The sequence below is a fragment of the Protopterus annectens genome, chromosome 4.part0, assembly GCF_019279795.1.
Source record: "Protopterus annectens isolate FY-2018-M chromosome 4.part0, PAN1.0, whole genome shotgun sequence".
Lineage (NCBI taxonomy): Eukaryota > Metazoa > Chordata > Ceratodontiformes > Protopteridae > Protopterus > Protopterus annectens.
Window position 1 is genome coordinate 1,304,814,278 of NC_056733.1, and position 22,576 is coordinate 1,304,836,853.

Consider the following 22,576-nt stretch of genomic DNA (forward strand, 5'->3'; position numbering starts at 1 on the left):
CACCCACCTCACATAATTCCTTTGTAATAAGTAGCCTATGATACTATTGTACTTCTTAACACTGGACCCCATGAACTATAAGCATCTCAATACCTACACATCATATGTTACTTCAAATGATACTGCTCCTAACAATCCTTATTTTAGCTCATATAACTTGCTATTATACATAACTAGATAGTAGCTTCCTTCCAAAAGGCTATGTCTCAGTTCTCCATTATAACTATGCCTGCTACAAACTCCCTATAGCTCCTATTCTGTATAATCTATTCAGTGCCCACCCACTTAAAATCAAATACTAACCTCTAACCAACCCTAATCACAGACTACTTATAGCTTCTAAACATAAAACTAACTGCCTATACCCAACTTACTACCAACTGTCTTTACTTCAACTCTCCAGAGACATTCACCCAAATCCTGGCCCCACACTCACAACAGACACATTACATTTCTCATTCCCATCCTCCAACAATCCTAATATTAATGGGCGAAAATTGATAAATATAAACCTCAGAAGTAAATGTAACAAAACAGCAGCTTTTCATACATTTGTGTCTCTCCACAACCCAGACATACAGGCAATCACAGAAATATGGCTCAAACCTGATATTAAAGACAATGAAATCCTTCTAGCAGGATATAGCATTCTTCATGCATATCAGAAAACAAAAAAGCTGAAGCAGTTGTCATCCTACACTCTACTAATTTCCAATTAACATCAATCCAGCACCCAATCCTTCATTCCAGAATGTTTAATTCTAGTATCTGTACTAAAGCTCAACCCATCCAAAAGTGCCTGTATCATTGCACTGCACATCCCACCAGAAAATAATATCACTACCACAGAAGATATTTTATCCTCGGTGTCAATCAGTATCCTGCAAGAAACAACAATTCAAGGAAACCTTAACATACACTGGGCCCAATTCCAATCTGATATCCATCTCCCTTCAGCCAACCTTTACAGCTTCATTCAACTCATAAAATCCCCCACTAGACATAATAAATTGTCCAAGAAGACCTCAATACTAGACTGGATTCTCTTTTCAAAACCTGGCAGCATCCTTTCTACTGATGTGCTACCAGAGCACTTAAGTGACCACCTCCTTATTATATGAACAGACTCACAATCTAGTTTGCTAAACAACATGCAGACAGATCAAAACAAAATTAGCTTCAACCCTCATAACACTATAAATACCCTAAAACAATACAACTGGAGAATGCTAAAACAATTACCACAATTACCACTTGAGACAGCTACTTTGAAATTTAACAGCATCTTTAACAATCTACTAAACTAACATGTCCCAATTAGGAAAAAAAGGTAAAACAAAATCCCATACCCTGGCTATATCAACATACCAGACACCTAATGAAAATAAGAGATAAAGCCTGAAATACTTGGCATTACGACACAGCACAAGAAAATCTAATTAATTAAAAACAGTTGAAAAGTATAAACTCAACATAAAACTAGACTAAAACAACACCACACAATCCTCCAACTAAATCATTAGAACAATCCCAGACTATTTGGACATCTGCCAAGAACCTACTTAATCCTGGATATCATCCCCAACTAACACAACTAACACCATCCCCATAATTCTCCCCTATGGCTATAGTGTCAAACTTTAACAACTACTTCCTCCAAGATTTAGCCCCCCCCCCCCATCATAAACAATCAGCCCTCTAACTTCTAAGCCTATACCCAACCAAAGGCAATTTGGACAACACAACCCTGCCCCCCCCCCCCTTTGCCAAAAAAAAAATATACCCGGTAAAACTAAAAAAAACACAAGCAAAGCAGCAGACAGTCTCCTGAAAGCATTCTTAAAAACTACAGCCAAAGTCATATCCTACCCAGTATCAATACTAATAAACAGATCTATCACAGAAGGTTAGAATGCATATACAATTCCACTGCATAAAGGGGAAACCACAGCAGAATAATCTAACTATTGATGTGTTACTATACTCTTCCCTTTATCCAAAATCCTAAAAATGTATTTACTCTCAATTGGTACACTATCTAAACAGCAATAATCTTCACTACCCCACCCAACATGGCTTTCGTCCTAAGCATAGTACTAAACTGCACTACTGGGTTTTATTGGTATGTAAATAAGAGTAGGAAGTCAGGCAATTTGGTCTTCTTGTTATTCCTACATCTGTCAAAAGCTTTTAACAGTGTCTGTCCCCTCAAACTGCTACAAAACTTTCCTCTATAAGACTATATTCTAAGGAGGTCCCTTAATTCATGGGTAATTACTAGGCTAGCTACCTCTGTGGCCCATTTTAAGCCTAGCTAATTTTCCTTCTAAAGGTGAGGATTAAACCCTGTACCTTCTGTTTATGAGGAAAACACCTTAGCCATTATACTAACCCCCAACACTCTCTTGGTTCCACAGCTACCTCAGAAGTAGACAACAAGCAGTCAAACAGCAGCAATAGTACTCCACATTCTTACTGATAACAGTAGGGTACCACAGGACTCCAAATTAGGATACATTCTTTATAATATTTTTATAAATGATCTATACTCAGTCACCAAACATACCACCCTTATCCAATGTGCAGATGACTCAATGTGCATCTGCACTGCACCTGACCTGCAAATCTTACAAACACTCACCCAAGAGTTCTTCAGATACATACAAACATGGTTAGACAGCTTGCAACTCTTTCTTAGTCCTTATAGGTTCATAGGGTCATAGGCGGTTACTAGGCTAATGGCCCTAGGGCCTTTACAAGCCTAGCCATGTAATACTTGTGTTCCATAACTGACTATTGTTAGATGGTTTGATTGTTTGCAGAGGGAATCTATGATCAGCACTGGCTGCCCCTGTCCATGAGGGACATAGCTGCCACCCCAGCAGTGAATTTATGGTCTCCCATCTAGCTGTCCAGGTTGCACTTAAATAGAGTTATTGAGGAGCTCTGCTTAACGTGAATTGGGAGTTTATTACAGAGTAGCAGCAGTCTCTGGGAGACATATCTGTCTCTCCAGCATATTTTGTTTAAGTCACAGGCTAGGATGACATCTCTGGAGTGAGTAACTCTTGTCCCATTTGATTTGCGGACATGCAGCATTTCTATTAGGGCAGGGTCATAGACTGCTCTGTAGGCCATGCATAGGTTGCCTATCGGCAATCTGTAGGACACAGAGTGCAGTGACAGAGTTTTCAGTCTTTCCAAGTAGGTCATGTTTTTGAGTCCCTGAATTCTCTTGGTCAGGAACCTCTGTGGTCTCTCCAGCTGCTGCAGGTGTCTGGTGAAGTACATGCAAAAGGGAGCATTGTACTCTGTTAGTGGTCTGATGAGAGTTTAGTACAGAGGAGTTACAACATTGTTGGTCTAGGATCCGATACCCTTACTTATGAGGTGTGCAACATAGAAAGCTTTTCTTACTACTTGGGACACATGGTGATCGAAGTTTAGACTGCTATCAACTTGTGTTCCCAAGTCACATACGACTGGGTTCAAGCTTAGGGGAATGCTGCCTATATTGTAATTTGCAGGGGCTACCTCTATGCTAAAGGGGACAATGATGCACTTTTTTGCATTTAGTTTTAGACTGTGGCTTTGGCACGAATTGTCTGTCTGTGTTAACCCCTCCTGTAATATGTTAATATCTTTAGGGAACTCAATGATTGCTCACAGTTTGCAGTCATATGTGAACTTGATAAGCCATAGGCCATCCACTTTCACCTGGACTTCCAAGAAATAGATTGCAAACAGCAGAGGGCCCAGCACAGAACTTGTCATACCCCACTGGTAACTGTTCTACTGGTAGAGGTGGAATCCCCAACTTTGACAGTATGGGTTTAGTCAGTGAGCCAGCTGGCTACTCATCTAATGACATATGGGTTAATCCCCAGCTGGGAGAGTTTCTCGATGATAACCAAGTGGGGTAGTGTGTCAAAACCCTTGGCTAAGTCAAGATAGGCGGTATGTACAGCTTTGCCTTCATCCAGGGTTTTGGTGACATTCTCGAAGATGTCCACCAGGTTTAGTAAGCATGATCTGTCCTTAATGAAGCCAAACTGGGTAGGGTCAAGAGTTTATGTTTGTCTATGTCCTTGTTGATAAGGTCCTTGATGATTCTTTCCATGGCCTTGCAGATAAAGCTGGTTAGGCTTATGGGTCTATAGTTCCCAGGGTCAGTTGATGGATCCCCTTGGTGCAAAGGGATTACAGACGCTGTTCTCCCCTCTGCTGGAACATAGACAGTGCTCAGGCTATGGTAAAAGAGATTGCCAAGTGGATCCATTAGGTCATGCTTTAGGTTGTTTAGTAAGATGCCTGAAATGTTATTTGGTCCCATAGAGGCCATTTTTTTGGCCTTGGAGAGCGTGGATATGACCTGCTCAGTGGTGAGACTGGGGTGAGGCAGGTGTCAGTTATGCTTTCGGGTATGGCTGGTAGGGACAGGGGAGTGAAATTTCAGCTAACAGCTTAGCAATTTCCTCAGGATCAGTATGAATGGTACTGCCCACTAGGAGTTCGGCACATAGCTGGGTATTCCCTTTTAGATTTTGGACACAGCTAAAGTATGCCTTATGATTGTCTTTAACTAAGGAAGCTAATTTGGCCTCATAACTAACTTTAGAGGAATTTACCTAATATCTGACTTGCTTGTTCCATCTGTGGAGGGTCTTTTCTTCAAAAAAACATTTCCAAATCACTCACTGTTCGTGCTAAACACACACATTGGCCTTTGATCAATGATCTTTTTTGGAAACCTGGATGACCACTTTCAAAATGTAGGAGGGTGTTAGAATATGTGGGCTTCCTATAAATGGTTGTAGTGAAGTTGTTTGTTAAATCATCTTTAGCAATAAGAATGTCTAGAAAATTAATTCTATGTCTATGTTGTTCCATAGTAAAACTCAAAAAGGAGGTGTTGGTATTTAAGTAGGCAAAGAACTCATTCAATTCTAACTCATTATCTGCCCAAAAGATAAGTATGTCATCTAGAAATCTCTCATAAAACCTACAATATTTAAACCATTGCGAGGTGAATACCTGTGTCACTTCCCACTGGGCCAAGATGATGTTTGCAAACAGGGTGGCACATGCCACCCCCATTGCTACACCTGTTGTTTGTTTGAATATCTGGTTCTCAAAGATGATAAAGTTGTTGTTAAACACCGATTCCATTAGGGTCCTAAACATCAGTATTCTATTGTGGCTTAGGTTAGTTTGACTACATAAAAAAATCATAGAACATTTCTAAGCTGCCTTTGTGTGGTATAATGCTAAATAGATCTTTTACATCTATCGTGACCATAATCAAATCCTCACTGTATAGTTCTTTCTTGATTTTCTTTAAACAGTCCCAAGAATCCTTCAGTATATTGTAGACCACAAAAAAAGATGCCAACAATGAAAGGAAGAACCACCAGCTAGCAAACCAACTTTCTTTATTCTCCAACTTCTCGATTGTAAAAAAGTCTTCGAGGAGTAATACCATATCAAAAATACACCTTCCTTAAATACATACATCAATTAATTCAAACACAAAATTGATTAATTAAGACAATAAAACAATTAAATGCACATCAAATAAAAAACCTCCAACTAATTTCAGCATTTAACCCACGAGGGTTAGAGTGTCAAACTTTAAAATATATACAGATTCTTTGTACAATAATACATTTTTATTATTACATTCTTCAAATGGGTAACTACACACTTTTTCCAATATAGACCCACAAAGAACATCACTACTACCTCCATGTACTTGTTCAAAATGCATAGCTATTGGGCTTTCTTTTTTCTTATTAATAATATACCTAACATTTTCTAATAATCTTACTTTAAATGGTCTCTTACTTTATCCTATGTAAAAGAGATTGCAAGGGCAACAAAAGGCATAAATAATGCCCTCTGTATTGCAACCAAAACATTCCTGAGGATGAAAAACATACCTAATACTTTTTTTAAAGCTTCCAACAATATGTTTGCAGGCTTACACCTGTCACATGGTGTTGTACCATATTTAACCACATTTCTTGGAACTTTATTACAAGGGAACACAAATCTGGTTTAACTAAAAAGTCCCTCAAATTCCTACCTCTCCTATAGGACATTATAGGGTGCCCACCAAGATCTAAGTCTTTCAAGGACATAATATAACCCCAATAAAATTTCAAAAATCTACTAACACTGTGCTGAAGCAACTAAATGTGGTGACAAAATACAAATCCTTGTTATTATATTTTTTATATACCTTATTAAAATATTTCAACTGTATTCAAACGAAAGTCTATAAAATTAGCTAGGGTAGTAGTTTTTGATGCTTTTGCATCCACAATAGGTCTTGGGGGGGGGGGGTTCCTGATGCTTTTATGAATTTTGGGGATTCCAAATATTGTCGGGACTTTGGGATATGTTTGTGTCAAGTAATTACATTTGTCTGTTGTTTGATAATTCAGTAGTAGGTCATTCAAAGTAATATTTTCACTCTTATAAGCTATATTAAGCTCATTCAATGACACTTCCACATAGCCATCACCATACAAAACCAGTGAGCCAGTTTGCAACCCATCTTGTGACATAGGGGTTGATATTTAGGCTGGTGAGCTTATTTATGATGCCCGAGTGGGGTATTGTGTCGAAGGCTTTTGCAAGGTCCAGGTAGGCTGTGTGGACTACCTTCCTTTCATCTATGGCCTTGGTGACTGTTTCAAAGAAGTCGACCAGGTTCAAGAGGCAAGATCTGCCCTTAAAGCCGAACTGGGTAGGATCCAGTGTTTGGAGGTTCCCAATGTCTTTGTTTATGAGTTCCATGATGATACGCTCCATAGATTTGCAGACCAGGCTAGTCAGGCTTACAGGGCGATAGTTCCCGGGGTCCATTGTGGCACCACCTTTGTGTACGCTGTACGCCATTCCTTGGGTACATATCCTGTAGTAAGGCTGAGATTGAACAGTGATTTTATGTGAGTGTTCAGTTCTTCTTGGAGCTCGTGTAAGACACAGCCTGGGACACCGTCCGGTCCCATTGATGCTGTGTTTTTTACTTTGGAGAGGGCAGCTCTCACCTGTGCATCTGTGATGTCAGGGAGGCTACACTCTGTTGGGATAGACAACTGCTCTTTTGGGGGGGAAGGGGGGGAGAAGTTTGCACTGAACCTGTCTGCCAGGATGTTGGCAATGTCTGTGGGTTCAGTGTATTTTTTGTCATTTTGCACTAACTCCAAGCATATCTGGGAGTTGGCACCCAGGTTCCTGACATAACTAAAGAAGGCCTTGTGATTATCTTGTGCAATTTTTCTTTTGAAGCTGACCTTAGATGATTTTATGAGGGATCGTAGTTTATTGCTAGTAATGATCAGAGATGCCTTTCCTTTTTGGGATTTTACTCTATCATGTAGTAGCTTCATATGATTTTATGAGGGATCGTAGTTTATTGCTAGTAATGATCAGAGATGCCTTTCCTTTTTGGGATTTTACTCTATCATGTAGTAGCTTCTTATATATATATATATATATATATATATATATATATAGATAGATACACATATATATATATATATATATCTATATATACACATACATATATATATATATATATATATATATATATATATATACATACATATATATACACATGCATACATATAAATAGATATATATATATATATAAATGTATATATATATATATATATATATATATATATATATATCTACACACACACACACACACACATATATATATATATATATATATATATATATATATCTAAGGGTACACTACATAATTTCAAAAGTTCAAAATCTCGAGCAGAATCCCGAAGCTCAGATGTTCAAGATTTTGAAATCTCGAAAGTGTATAATGGACATCGCCATACGATGCAGAAAGGGAGCTTTCCCGTTCTTTACATTGCAGCGAGATCTTGGAGTTGGTATATTTAAGTAGCAGGGGTGTGAGATGCAGGGGGGCTTGCCCCCCTTCAAAAATGTGAGTTTGGACTGTTTTTTGTGTGTGTGTTTTTTTTTTTTTTTTTCAAGATTTCAAAATCTCGAGCATCTGAACTTTGGGATTCTGATGCTGGGGTTTTTGAACTTTCGAGATTATGTAGTGGACCGATATATATATATATATATATATATATATATATATATATATATATATATATATATAAATCAAGCTGTGTGATGTTGGCAGGACTGTATAGCAAAGTTGGGCCTTAGTTCCTTTTATATTTTTGAAACCCAATAGTGCAAGTTCCAAAGCTATGAAGAAATAAGTGAGATTAGGGGGGAAATATGTGCTAAGTCTGAAACTGCTGCATCTCAGAAAACCCTTCTCCATGGTACAGCCTTTGCAGATTTATTATATCTAAGTAGAAGGGGAATGGTGGTGGTGCTGTCCCTCCACATCAGGGAGTGCACAGGGGCTTGAGCCTATACATAACATGCAAAGAGTAAGATTTGCACTTCACTCTCTTACTATCATCAGGATCACAATTAATTATTGGGAGTTTTAGGATTAACACTCTAAAGTTTTGAACTTTCAATAGTGTGCCTAACAAAGATATTAACCTGACAATTTTTTTTTATAATAAGGATCTTCCATCTAGTACAAAAATTAGATGGCCTCTAATTGCATAACTATTAAAATATATATACTTTTAAAATTTATTTTTTATTTATGTGTTATTTAGTTAAATCCACAGAGTAACGCAAGAACACTGTCAAGTTAAATGATTCACTCACTGTTACCTGGTTTGCAAGTGGAAAGTGATGGAATCAAACTCAGGACTACAGGATGACGTTAGATAACAGCTTGTAGCCTTAAACCTCTACGTTGAACTGCTAGACAATTTTAGAGCAGTAGGATAGTGGCCTCTTTCTGGCATGCACTGAGCTTCTGAGAGCCTACATGTATGACATAAATATGTGACAGCTGAGATGTATGCCTATGATGTTTATACTTTGCAGTACCTTTAGTTCATTATTCTCATATAACAGGTCCTTTTTTCAATCTTCTTGTAATGGCTTTAACTTAGACAATCTATAGCATATGTTCTTCTTTCATATCATTTCATTCACTTAATGGAATAACTAATGCAAATATGTAGCCATGATAGCAAATGCCAAACATATTTTATCAGCGATAATTCACTAACTTCCAACAGCTGGTCATGGTTTTCTCATAGAGAAACATACTCTCTCACGGCATCCTTCTGCATCCATTTAAGTTTCTGAATGCAAATGGATGATGAAAATATCTTGAACAATTTGTTATACAGTAGCAATTTTAATTGTTTAAAATTAAAGTGTGCAGTATTTAAAAATAATTATTTGTAGATGCAGTTATAAAATAATGTTTTTAGAAATGTTAGCAAATATTTTGTTCCTCCATTCTGTCTTTCCTGGTAAAATAGCACTGTAAAGAGAACATGGAATCCATGTTTTTGAAATGCTTTTGGTGGGTTTCAGAAGTTATAAGACATCTTTCTGAGCATAGTCATCAGGGTAAAGGGTCAAATTTTGGTAAAGTCTTACAAGTGAGAATTCAGTATACTAATATTCATGGAGAAATAACTCAGTAGGATTTTTTTAATGTAGACCACCATGCCTGTCTCTAAAATTTCAAGGACCATTACATTAAGAATTTGCAATAGCTATTAGCATCACCAAATGTTACACTACAGGCAATTATTCAAAATATATCTGCTCCAACACAGGAGAGATACTATGGGGATGAGGAAACTGGATAAGAATCTCAGAAAGGCAAAAGGTCAAGCTGTCTTAAATACACGCACAGACACACACACACACACACACACACACACACACACACACACACACACACACACACACACACACACACACGCACACATGCACACACGCACACACGCACACACGCACACACACACTCATATATTTTACACTGCAGAACCACTAACAGCGACATGTACTCATGTTGGCAAGGAGTTTTGTACATTTCTGATTCTATAACAGTTGTAGGGCTATATTACCATATAACCTGTCTGCCATCACCATTTGATGACTATTTTTTCCACTTAGTAAAAAAATTCTTCAGCATTCATCCAACAGTTTTAAAGTGCCTCAATGTACTATGCCATATAACGAGAGGTAAGACAACATTCCTTAGATTTGTTGTAGCCAAAGTTTTACATGTTGCTAAATCTGGTGAAATGCTTGGGTACAAAGTCAGAACAACATCAGTATTATTAAACGCAGTACTTTTAGTTTTTGCTCATTAAGAAATGAAACTCCAAGGGTGCTTCCATTAACTGTTATCACCCTCTAATGTGTAAACGCACCCTTCATGAGTTTTATTGTTGTTTTAGCACTTATTATACTGTTTTGTAGTAAATCAGAAGGGGTTCTAGCTTTGTTAGTCTTCTAGTCTTACCAAGTCACTTCTTATTTCCAGCCCACATTTTAATATATCTTTTTACCTCGTATGGCATAATTCTCCTTTCAGGCCATCATCATTTACAAAGATGTTCAATAAGGTCTGCTCCTCTACTTAATCTTGTAGAGCCCACTAAAATATACTATGTCACCATTTATTTGTTTTGTTTTCATTGCCTTTACAATTGCCTTTACAACCAATTGATGGTTAAAATGTGAATAGTTTGATGAAATACTGCAGAGAGATCATTGAAATGTTATTCAAATAAAAGGCATTAAAATGATTCTATTTACTTTTGAATATTGTGTGGGTGTGTGTATGTGTCTATCTGCATGCGTGTTTAGGTGGTTTTAAAGGGTTGCAATGTATATGGCTGATAGCAATGAGCTAATATACATTACTGTGGTCATTATTTGCATTTATTCATTCACTTGATAACATTCAGACATCTGTGGCATACTTAGCCAATAAAGTGTATGTAACTGGTTGGCATATCTGTGTTTTTGTGTGTGTGTGTGTGTGTGTGTGTGTGTGTGTGTGTGTGTGTGTGTGTGTGTGTGTGTGTGTGTGCGTGCTTATGTTAGGGGTTTCAGTGAATTCCACATACGTCAGACAAAAATGAGCCCAAATAATTTACTGTGGCCATTAAGTATTTTTTTCATTCATTTGATCATATATAGACATCTGAGGTGTACACAGTGAATTATGTGGCTTTGGTAGGTGGACATATCTGTGCGCGTATGTGTGTGTGTGTTTGTGTGTGTGTGTTCATGTGTGTGCATATCTGGGTTTGTGACTGTGTTTAGGTGGTTTCATGGTATTGCACTGTATATGACTAACAGCAATGAGCTGATATAAATTACTGTGGTCATTATTTATGCATTTATTCATTCACTTGATCACATTCAGACATCTGTGGCATACATAGTTAATAAAGTGTATGTAACTGGTGGGCATAACTGTGTGTGTGTGTGTTAGAAGTTGCAGTAGATTGCACTTTATACATCAGTCAACAATGAACCCAAATACTTTACTGTGGCCGTTAAGTATTTCTTCATTCATTTGATCACATATTGACATCTGAGGTGTACACAATGAATTAAGTGGCTTTCATAGGTGGGCATGTCTGCATGTGTGTGTGTGTCTGTGTGGTGCAGTTGGGTTTGTAGTGAATGAACTGGCTACAGTAATGTATTTCATCTCAGTGCTGTGTAGTACATATAATGGCAAAGAGATGAAATGCATTACCTTGTCCAATGCATTCATTTGTTCATAATCAGATATCTGAGATGTAACCAGTCATTCAAATAGCTGTAATTAGTGGGCTCATCTGAGTGTGGTGGAGGAGTGCAGTGAGCTGCACTGTATAAGTCTGATAGCATCAAGCTGAAATAGTTACTGTGGCCATTATTTATGCATGTATTTCTTTATTTCATAAACAGACATACATGATATAAACAGTCAATAAAGTAAGTGGCTAGAACTTGGAGGCATGCAGTTGGGTACACACATGGGGTGCACTTGCACATGTAGGGGGGAATGAGTAGCACTGTATGCATTTGGCAGTGATTAGCTGAAATATGTTATGTGACCATAATTTATGCATCTATTCACTTATTTCATCACAATCAGACCGGCTATGTGAGGGGAAACATTCAATAATGTGTCTGTAGTTTGTGGGCAAGGCAGTATTTTGCAGATGAAAATTATCAAGCCCTGCTGTCATTTGACCACAGTTAAACAGTTGTTGATCTATCTTGGCAAGGCTAGAGCATGTATGAGTAAAACATAATGAAATACATTACTGTGACTATTATTATTCATTTTTATTTAGTCACAATGGGGCATATGAGAGCTATGCAAGTCAAACTGAATATAATGAGTGGGTACTGAGGTCATCTATGGATAAAAGTGACTGACTTCAGTTGCCATTTGATCACTGTTAACTAGTCATTGATCTGGCTTGAAGTGGTTTGTATGTGTTCGAGTAAAATAAGCTGAAATACAGTAATGTGATTTTTTTTCTTTTATTACAACCAGAAATCTAAAGTGTATAAATCAGTAGAGTGGTTAGAATGAGCAGATACTAAGGCAGTCTGTGAATGAAAGTAGCTAACTCCAGCTGCTTTTTCACAGGTAATCAGCCATTGACTTGCCATAATATTGCCCTACCCTATTCCAATTAACCTCCTGCAGCCACCTATCCTTTGTCATCACCAATTTGCAATTGCTAGAAAGGAAACATGAAAGATAGATGGTAGAAGACTGAGGAAATAGTGGATCAGATGATCAAGGGGATAGGAAATAAAGTCAAAGTCACAGAAGAGAGAGAAACAGAAAAAGCAAGAGGCTAATAAAATGAGAAAGGTAGAAGCAAGCTAATTTCCAAAGATTTGAGGAAGAGAAAGAAGAAGAAAAAGATAATAAAAATTTGGGAGGACAGAAAAAAACTAATGGGCCAGTGGAGAAGAAAGTTGGAAAAGCATGGGAATAGATACAAGGGTAAATAGAGTATTGGTCACTGGTTCTGTACACCATGTACAATGAAACACACACACACACACACACACACACACACACACACACACACACACACACACACACACACACACACACACACACACACACACACACACACACACACACACACACACACACACACACACACAAACTCTGACTGATGTTGGAGGTATAGGAAGGAAAATGAGGAATCAAAAGAATGGGACCATGGAATCTGGGAAGAAGTGGTTGGGAATGCATCAAAATTTGCAACAGAACTTTCAAAGACAGGTGGGAAGTATGTATTCCAGGCCTCATCAAAGTAGCACTAAATGGACAATCAACAAACAAATATTAGTGATAGGGTTGGGAAGGTCAGAACTTACATAACTGCTAACTAAAAAGGAAAAAAGATTAATGAGGGATGGGACTCTAATGTAAACATTGCCAATATGCTATGAGAAATAAAATAATGAGTGATGCTACAATATTTGATGGTTTTAGTGAACAATCCCTGGATTATTCCTTTTTGAGACACATAATTGGTGGAAGTGGCATAATGTAAATATTTTTCTTATCCATAGCTAGGGCACGAAGAAACGGAATGACTGATGATAACAGGGGAAGAATTTACCAGGAAGTGTGTGTGTTTGTGTATATGTGTGGAGGGGGGGTGCTGTTCCTATATGATATCCCACAATGCATATCAAAGTGATACTAGAAAGAAATGGGTCTATATCACTACATCAAACCATCAGTTTATCGAACAGTATTTCATCAGAAATGCTGTTCATCGAATTCCCCTCATGTGATGGTCTGCACCCTCTCACCCCCCACTAATTATATGTACCAATTCTAAGATAGTACTACAGTGGGAAAAGGGCGAATTTCCCAGTCCTCACTGCATCATGATCTCAGTATGAACAGTTTGACGAACAGCATGTTCGATGTAAGTGCACCAAAAATGCCATTCGCTGAACTGATTTTTCACTGAACTGATAGGGACCCAAAAGAATCAGATGCAGCTGAACTTGACAAAGCTTGAATATTATCAGAAAATTAGCCCATTTACAATTTGCAATTTACAAGTTCAGAATGAAATATTACATGCAGAACACAAGTGTATTTTTATCAACAGTATGAAGAATGTTAAGATTCTCCATAAATTTGTAGTCACTGCCCAAACTTACTTTGTTTTTTTTCTGTACAGTATCTTCTAAACTCAAAGATGCATTCAATCAATATGAGTTTTTCGCTCATTTTTAACTTTAAGTCAGCCTTATTAAAAACAAACTATAGCATGCACACCTACACATTATTAAATTTGGAGTAATTACCTCTCCTTCATCTTTAGCAGCAAAATAATTCATATCTTCGACATCCACCAGTTTGATTAGATTACAAGGAATTGGAGCACCAACATGACCTGCAACAATAATTTATATTGTTTAATAATATTTTATGAGATAAGGTTAAAACATTTCTAAAATTAGTGATGTACTTTTATATGTGAAACATAACTTTGCTATCAAAGAGGAGGTGCTATAACAATATAATCTGAAATGGCAATATTTCCTTATTAAATGTGTTCATAGGTTCATAGGTTCATAGGTTCATACTAGGCTATCTGCCCGAGGGCATTTATAAGCCTAGCCCATAGTTTTGTGGCTTAAGCCACCCCTTTAGTTTGGAGAAACTATGCCCATTATTTTGCTGTGCCTCTGTCGAGCAGTGACACTGAGGTAACCCCTGGGGTGTATCTGCGATCTCCCATCCATTGGTCAAGATTCCTCTTGAACAAGGCCAGCGAGGTGCTCTGCTTCACATAAACCGGGATTTTGTTCCACAGCATAGGGAGTCTTTGGGTGATGAATCTATCCCTCCAGCACGTCCTATTAATAACCGTGTCGAGGTTTAAGTCTCCCGCCCTTGTGGCTCTGAGGGATCTAGAGTTTTTGAGATGAAGCATGTTCATCAAATCTGGGTTTGACATGGCCTTGTATGTCAGGCATAGGTCACCTCTGAGCAAGCGGTAAGCAACTGAATACAACTGGAGTTCTTTCAGTCGGGCAGCATAAGACAGATTTTGAGACCCTTTATCCTTTGGTGAGGAACTTTTGTGGCCTCTCCAGCTGCTGCAAGTGTCGGGTCAGATACATTCCGAATGGGGCATTGTACTCGATCATTAGTCTGATGAGTGATGAGTATAGGGAGACTATGACTTCCCTTGATCTAGATGTGAATCCCTTCATGATAAGGTGGGCAATGTAGAAGGTCTTCCTAACTACTTTAGCAATATGAGTGTCGAATGAAAGGCTACTGTCAACCTGGGTTCCCAGGTCCCTAATAACTTCTTCTGTGTTCAGGGGATTGCCACCTATATGGTAGCTAGGGGTAACCTTATTTTTCCCGAAGGGTATGACTATGCATTTCTTGGAATTTAACTTAAGGCCATGGCTCTGGCACCAGTTATCCATTTCTGCGAGACCCTTCTGAAGGATATCTGTGTCGGATGTGTTTTCAACTACGGCGCCCAGTTTGCAGTCATCTGCAAACTTTGTCAGCCATAACCCTCCTGTGTTTGCTTGTACTTCAGAAAAGTAGATGCCAAACAAGAGTGGGCCCAGGACTGAGCCCTGTGGAACACCACTTGTGACAAGCTTTGAGTCTGACATGGCGCCAGCAACTCTGACCCTGTGGGTTCTGTCACTCAGCCAGTTTGCAACCCATCTTGTAATGTATGGGTTTACATTTAAGTTGATGAGTTTTTCAATGATACCCGAGTGAGGTATTGTATCGAAAGCCTTCGCCAGGTCTAGGTAGGCTGTATGGACTGCCTTTCCCTCGTCAATGGTCTTGGTGACTGTTTCAAAAAAGTCAACCAAGTTTAAAAGGCATGATCTGCCTTTGACAAAGCCAAACTGGGTTGGATCTAAAGTCTGCAAATTCCCTATGTCTTTATTTATGAGATCCATTATGATCCTCTCCATGGCTTTGCAGATAAGGCTTGTCAAGCTAATGGGACGGTAATTTCCAGGGTCGGTGGAGGCACCGCCTTTGTGGAGTGGGACCACAGTCGCTGTGCGCCACTCCCTGGGTACGTATCCGGAGGTGAGATTAAGATTAAACAGCTGTCCTAACTGTGGGTTTAATTCCTCGTTGAGTTCATGGAGCACACAGCCGGGGACACCATCAGGTCCCATGGATGCTGTGTTCTTTGCTTTGGAGAGAGCAGTTCTCACCTGGGCGTTAGAGATGTTTGGGGGGCTAGAATCATTTGGTATAGATATCTCTCCTTTAGGGCAGGGGAGAAATTTGCACTGAACCTGTCAGCCAGTATGTTGGCAATGTCTGTAGGATCAGTAATCTTCACATCATTTTGAACTAATTCTGAGCATATCTGGGAGTTTCCTCCTAGGTTTCTGACATAGCTAAAGAATGCCTTATGGTTGTCTTTAGAGTCCTTAGCTATTTTTTTCTCAAAATTAGCTTTGGATGATTTTATGAGAGCTCTTAGCTTTTACTTATAGTGATCAGCGGTGTCTTACCTTTTAAGGATTTTGCTCTATCTTGTAGTAGCTTTCTCCTTTTGTTGTAGAGTTTGTTTATGGCTGGGGTCCACCAGACTGGACGCTTGCCTTTGGTACAAAGAGTCTTTGTTTTGCTTGGGATTGCCTGATCCATGCAGCCCTGCAGGTGCTGGTAGAAGGCATTTGTAAGTGATTCAGTGGTTTGAGTAATGTTAACCGCCGGCTCAGGGGCCTTAAAGGAGACCACACTAGTCTTTAGAAGTGTGAAGTCGGCTTTAGAGAAGTTCTTTACTGTGGTCTTTTTCATTTCGGGTGGGGGCGGGATGAGGACCTCCAGCGAGATTAGTTTGTGATCAGATCTCACCAGTGAGGGGTATACTTCTGGCGTTGAACATTGTGCTCCCATGTTCGTGATGATGAGATCAAGTATGTTCTCTCCTCTTGTGGGGATGGTGACTAGTTGTTCCATGGCATTTGAGTTTATGAATTCCAGGAACTTTTGAGCTAGAGTGTTTGGGCTTGAGTAGTGTTCCCAGTCTATATTAGGGTAGTTGAAGTCACCTAGTATGATGCTGTTCGGAGATACATTTATCCCCTCCAGTGTTTTCAGGAAGGCCACATGAGGTTCCTGAGTTTGCGAGGGTGGCCTGTAACATGCTACAAATTGCAGAGCAGTCTTGCCTATGGTTAATTGCACCTGGATGGTTTCCGATGCATTGTGCGATGCCACCAATCTTGAGGTGTGGGTGTCCTTGATGAATATGGATACCCCTCCTCCTTTCTTGGTATTGTCCGGGTTTTGGGGCCGGAACGCATGATATGAGGTAAAACCTGATAGTGCTGGGGTGCTCTCAGGAGCCTTGAACCAGGTTTCTGTCACAGCACAGACATCAATGTTCTCCATACTGAGAAGGGCCTCGAGTGTGTGCATCTTGAGGTTGAGACTTCTGGCATTGAGCAGCATTACCCTTAGTTTCTTTTCTTTGTTTTGTTCTAGGGTGGTAGGTTTATAATTTGAGCCTTGCCTAAAAAGGCACTATGGGGTGGCAAGAGCCTTTGCCAAAATCCGGAATCCCAGGGGTGACAAGTGCAAGCCGTCCCTTGCGAAGCAGCGTGGCTTGTCCAGCATGTCATCCCAGGCAGACAGACATTGGATCCCCTTTGAATGACACCAGAGTTTAAGCCAATTGTTAAAGCTGATCATCTTATCTCTGTATTGTGGCATCATTCTTGGTGAAGGTAGGATACTGCTCAAGGTCAGGGTCATACCTGCCTGGGCTACATAATCAGAGAGCTCCTCTATGTCTCTTTTCATGTAGTCCAAGGAGGTACGTCTCAGGTCGTTAACACCAGCGTAGACAATGATTGAGTCGTACTTGTACCTGCTGTTGAGAGACCTGAGTGCATGCGTTATGTGGCGGATTCTAGCACCCGACAGGCAGCTTACTGTGACCTTCTCCTTACTCATTCTGGTGAGCGGGATGTCAGTGTGTTTGACTATGGAGTCACCAATGACTAGTGTGTCTGGCATTGTGTTTGGCCTTAAGGGCTGTGACTGCTTGACACTCTGACTGTGTGGTCTATGTGTTGCAGGTGTTGTGTTCTGAGGTGGTAGTTGTTTGGGTGTCTGCTTTGGTGGCCTCTGCTGTTTTGGTAGATTTTTGATCAGAGCCTCCGAGTATGTCTTTTTGTGTTTATGTGTATGATTTGAGGTTGTGATGGTATTATGTGAGACTGGGTCTATGGTGTGTGTGGTTACCTTCTCCTCCTGTCTGGTCTTGCCAGTCCTATATTGAGAGAGCTCAGCCTCCAGTTTGGCCATATAGTTGCATCTCTCGCATGTATTTGTGTTTTGTGGGAGGAGGAGAGGGTTGTCTGTGTACATGAGGCAATTGTAACATTGCCACAATATTCCCAGGTTCACCAGCTGAGCAGGAGAGGACATTAGCAACTGATCCCTCGACATGCTAGAAGGAATAGACAGAAAAACTTTAAAAAAAGGTTCTGGGGGATGTGGGTGACCGAGAAATGGGGTTTGCTTTTTTGGGGTACTTTCTATAACAAGAGTGCTGTATCGAGGTGATAAGTACTGTAGGAGCAAGTGCTTAGCTATACAGATAGAGAATAGTCTACTTGGGAGTCAAGAAGAGATAATTTATAGTTGTAGGATACACTAAATAGAACAGTAGTATACTTGGAGGAAGGTAGTTTTAAGGGAAAATTTGAAGAGTGGACTTTAGGTAGCCCTAATAGTTTAAATCTGCTTAACCGGCGCTGCCCTAGTGTGCAACGGTAGCAGCTCAGCTAATAAATCGCTAAAAGCTAACGCGTGCTTTATAGCAGGGGCTGGAAAAACAGGAAATGACCCAAAATGGCCAACAAATTACTAGTTGCTGCTTCTAACCACTCCTCTGAGGACAAACAAGCAGCTCAGTACTCCCCACTCCCACTGGTGAGTAAAGAAACTACCTCTGGCCACACAAGAAAATGGAGGAACACAGAAACCAAATACAAAGCCCAGGGATCAGCAAAATCTGATCACTGGAACAACTAACTAGGAAAGTTTAGGAAAGGAGAAATATTTTTTTGGTTTTTTTGTTTTTTGCAAACAGACAGGAAAAAATGCAGTAAATGCTTTGTTTTCGACTAAATTGCTATCAAAGGCTGGTACACTTGAGTGTATTAGCCTGTTTGTTACTTTTAAGCAATACTTTAGCCCACAAGTGCAATCAACAATATAAGCTCACAAAAACAGGAAAATAAGGTAGTAAAACAGTAATATAGGCACAAACAGTAGTCGAAAAGCTCAAAAGATCGAAAAATGCAAACTAAAATGTGATATACAAATCCTGTCAAAAATGAACACTTCTAAAAGTATGCTAGTACAGTTGCTGAAATGAATGTAACTGAGGTACAAGCTAAAACTAAAGTTTTGTGGCTGACAAAGTTTGCTGATGACTGGAAAGTGGGAGTGGTCACAGACTCTCAAAACAATGTCAACATCCTACAAGAGGGTCTTACACAAACAAATGATTGGTGCCAAAGTCACGTTTTAAACGCAATGCAAAAAATGTGTTATCATCCTGTTCATTAAGAACAATGTTCCTGATAGCTACTACATCAATAACAACACCTTAAGTATGCACTCAGTGGTGAGAGACCTGGGCACACAGGTTGACAGCAACCTTATCTTTGATCACCATGTCTCCACAGTGGTAAGAAGGGCATTATATACTGCTCTTCTCATAAGTAAGGACATTGCCTCCAGAAAAGAAGATGTTATAACCTCCCTGTACTCTTCCCTTAAGAGGCCAATAACTGAGTACAATGCCCTTTCGGTATGTACCTTTCCAAGCACCTGCAGCAATTGGAGAGGCCACAAGGGTTCCTTACAAGGAAAATTCAAGGTCTTCGCCATCTGTCCTATGAGGATTGTTTGAAATCACTGTCACTTTATTTTGTTTCATACAGCCTGCTCAGAGGTGATCTCTGCCTTGCATATAAGTCAATCTTTGACCATGCTTTATTGGAAATGTTGCATATCCGTAAGTCAAATGGTACATTTCTCACTCTAAAGGCCTTAACCTGGTATGTAACATTAATAAAACCTGCTGGAGGAACAGCTTTATCCTTTGGAACACCTTTGGAACAGACTCCCACTTCATGTCAAGCAGAGCACCTCACTGGCCCACTTCAAACGCATTCTGGATGATTGGATGGGTAACCATATATTCACCCTGGGGGTTCCACCTGTGTCTCTCTTGGACAGGGGAGATAGGTGCTGATCATTGAAATAAAGGTAAAACGTGGCTAGTCTTGAAAGGGCCCTAGGATCATTAGCCTAGTAACCTCCTATGATCCTCTGATCCTATGAGCCCTTGAGTACCTATAGAAAATGTTTGTTTCCTGAAGAACTCAGGTATACCAGAAGATGTCCTGCTCCATTTCATGACATCTCACACAGGCCTAGAATTTAGGCAGCTTGTATACTTTGCATCAAAGCCTGACCAATGTGCATTGGTGAGTGGTTAGTCAGGATGAAACTTAAATGTGAGATGATTTGTGTCATACTTTGGAGGGGGACTGGAGAACAGACACAAGATATGCAACATTTGCATACATTGCATTGTATTGTATATGTGAACCCATGTGATCAATTATAACAAGCACAGTCACAGGACCCATTTATCTCTCCACCAAAATTCTGTCACTTGTTTTTATCACAGGCCATACATCTTTTTGGTAACAGCTGGTAAACATAACATATTCCTGTAGAAGATAATAAGGCAATCATAAGAAATGATTTTAGTTTGCTTTCCTCTATTATATTAGCACCATTAGTCCAGCAGAAACTCACTACTTACACATAAATGATGCATGTAATATGGAATGCCTCCAGTCCTTGCTGGATAGTCCCTTATTTCCATTGCTGACATTGTCTTCATAAAAGATTTGTATGTGCTAGAAGGTGTGTATTTTGTTTAAGAGGTAATCCAACACTTTTTTAATTTGTTTTTCATCCACATTATTTGGTACCTAGCAGCTGATGAAGTTATTTTAAGTCAATGTAGCTTAAAACAAAGTCCAACTATTTTGAAAATTGCTTTGTACACATATTTTATGCAAGACCTCCATTTCTACATTTACTTTCCTCAGTAAAACACCATCTTACATTCATGACCATAAGGATGTAAACTTAGGGAGAGCTTAAAGACATTTCTTACTAGATTCTGCTTTATATCCCCTCTTATTAGTACTCATTATGCTTAGTTTTGTAAGTAATCAGGTCCATCAGTCATCTAAATGTCCTTCTAAGAATATAAAATCAACGCAATGGTACAAACAATCCTTACGATATGTTGCCACATGAGCATTAGCTATATTTTACAATTTAAGATTTCTTACTATACCTAAATAATATTTTGTTAGGGTATAGGATATTTAGATTTATGGGACAGATTTACATTTCTTTCCTTAATTTCACAGCATAAGTCCCTCAACCACGGAAAGCATTTGATGGCATAAAGAATATGTTTTATTTTTTTAATAAGCTTATTTTTTCTCCCTGTTATGAGTATAAGCATATATTAACATTATTTCCACATTCTATTTTTCCAGTCCATCCTCTGTATTAATCCTTATTTTGAGACCCACTACTTCCATAGAACAATACCTCCTACCATAGTGACCATAAAAGACTAACAATCTCCCATTTATTTTCAAAGTACTTACGTTCAGCTTCATGAAACCACAAATGTGCAAAAAGAATCTATTTACCATGTTCTAGTAATCCTTAATCTACCAATCTCCTTTTTTTGCTGTTTTATTATTAAAATTCATAAATACAAACCGTATCGTTTACTTAAACATTTTCATCTTTCCTTGCTCTTTCTTTCTTTCCAACAAAACTCTTTCCTCCATCCCTGAATGCCTTACATGTTATAAAAGTCCTATTTTGCACTGTTTTTATTTTTTTTAAACTATTTTTGTAGAATGTCTGATGTTCATACTGATCACTGATACAGTAGCCTTAGCTATATGGGGTTATATCCTGCCAAGGCTATAGCAGCCGGCCAACTGACAAAGCTTCAGGCACCTTCCACAAAATTGTCAAGCAGTTCGAGCCGAGATGACTAAAAGACAGGTTTGGGCATGTAGCCCTACAAGGCTTTACTGCTGCTGAACAGTACACTCCTCTGATGCTTTGGAGGATTGACACTTATCTTTTACTTTTCTTTGCTGGGCAGATAAGTTCCCTTTGGGGAAAAAAAATTCCATTTTCTTAAATTTTGTTGATGTCTTATTGCATTCCTCTTCAGGAAAGTTATTTTAAAGCTATGAGTGTTGTTATTTAATGGGCTGTCTTGAGACTGTAACTTTCTTTCAAAGAGAGCACATATCTCTGTCAGTTTAAAAGTAATGCATACTAACCGAAAATTTATTTTTTGAGGAGAAAGTGTGCTTATTTTTCAATTGAGGGGCTGCAATGGTGTTTTAAAGTGTTTTTTGCTGTGTTTTTTTCTGTCAAAAAAGAAACTTTTGTGGACTGGTAGTTTTACCATCATCTGATGCTTTCTTCCCTGGGAAGTCGGTACCATTTTGGCTTGAACATGGAACAGTCTACTGGCCCCATGACTGGTCC

The 22,576-nt window shown here is 39.1% G+C and overlaps 1 protein-coding gene across 5 annotated transcripts in view; it reads right to left on the minus strand.

Annotated features, from left to right (window-relative positions):
- Window positions 1-22,576, minus strand: part of ACSL6 (acyl-CoA synthetase long chain family member 6) — a 1,926,773-nt gene that overhangs the window by 396,311 nt on the left and 1,507,886 nt on the right. For all 5 annotated transcript variants that reach the window (XM_044069184.1, XM_044069185.1, XM_044069183.1 and 2 more), the window contains one exon: window positions 14,242-14,330. In XM_044069184.1, coding sequence (XP_043925119.1) covers window positions 14,242-14,330 — 89 coding nt within the window. The remainder of the gene's footprint in view (window positions 1-14,241; window positions 14,331-22,576) is intronic.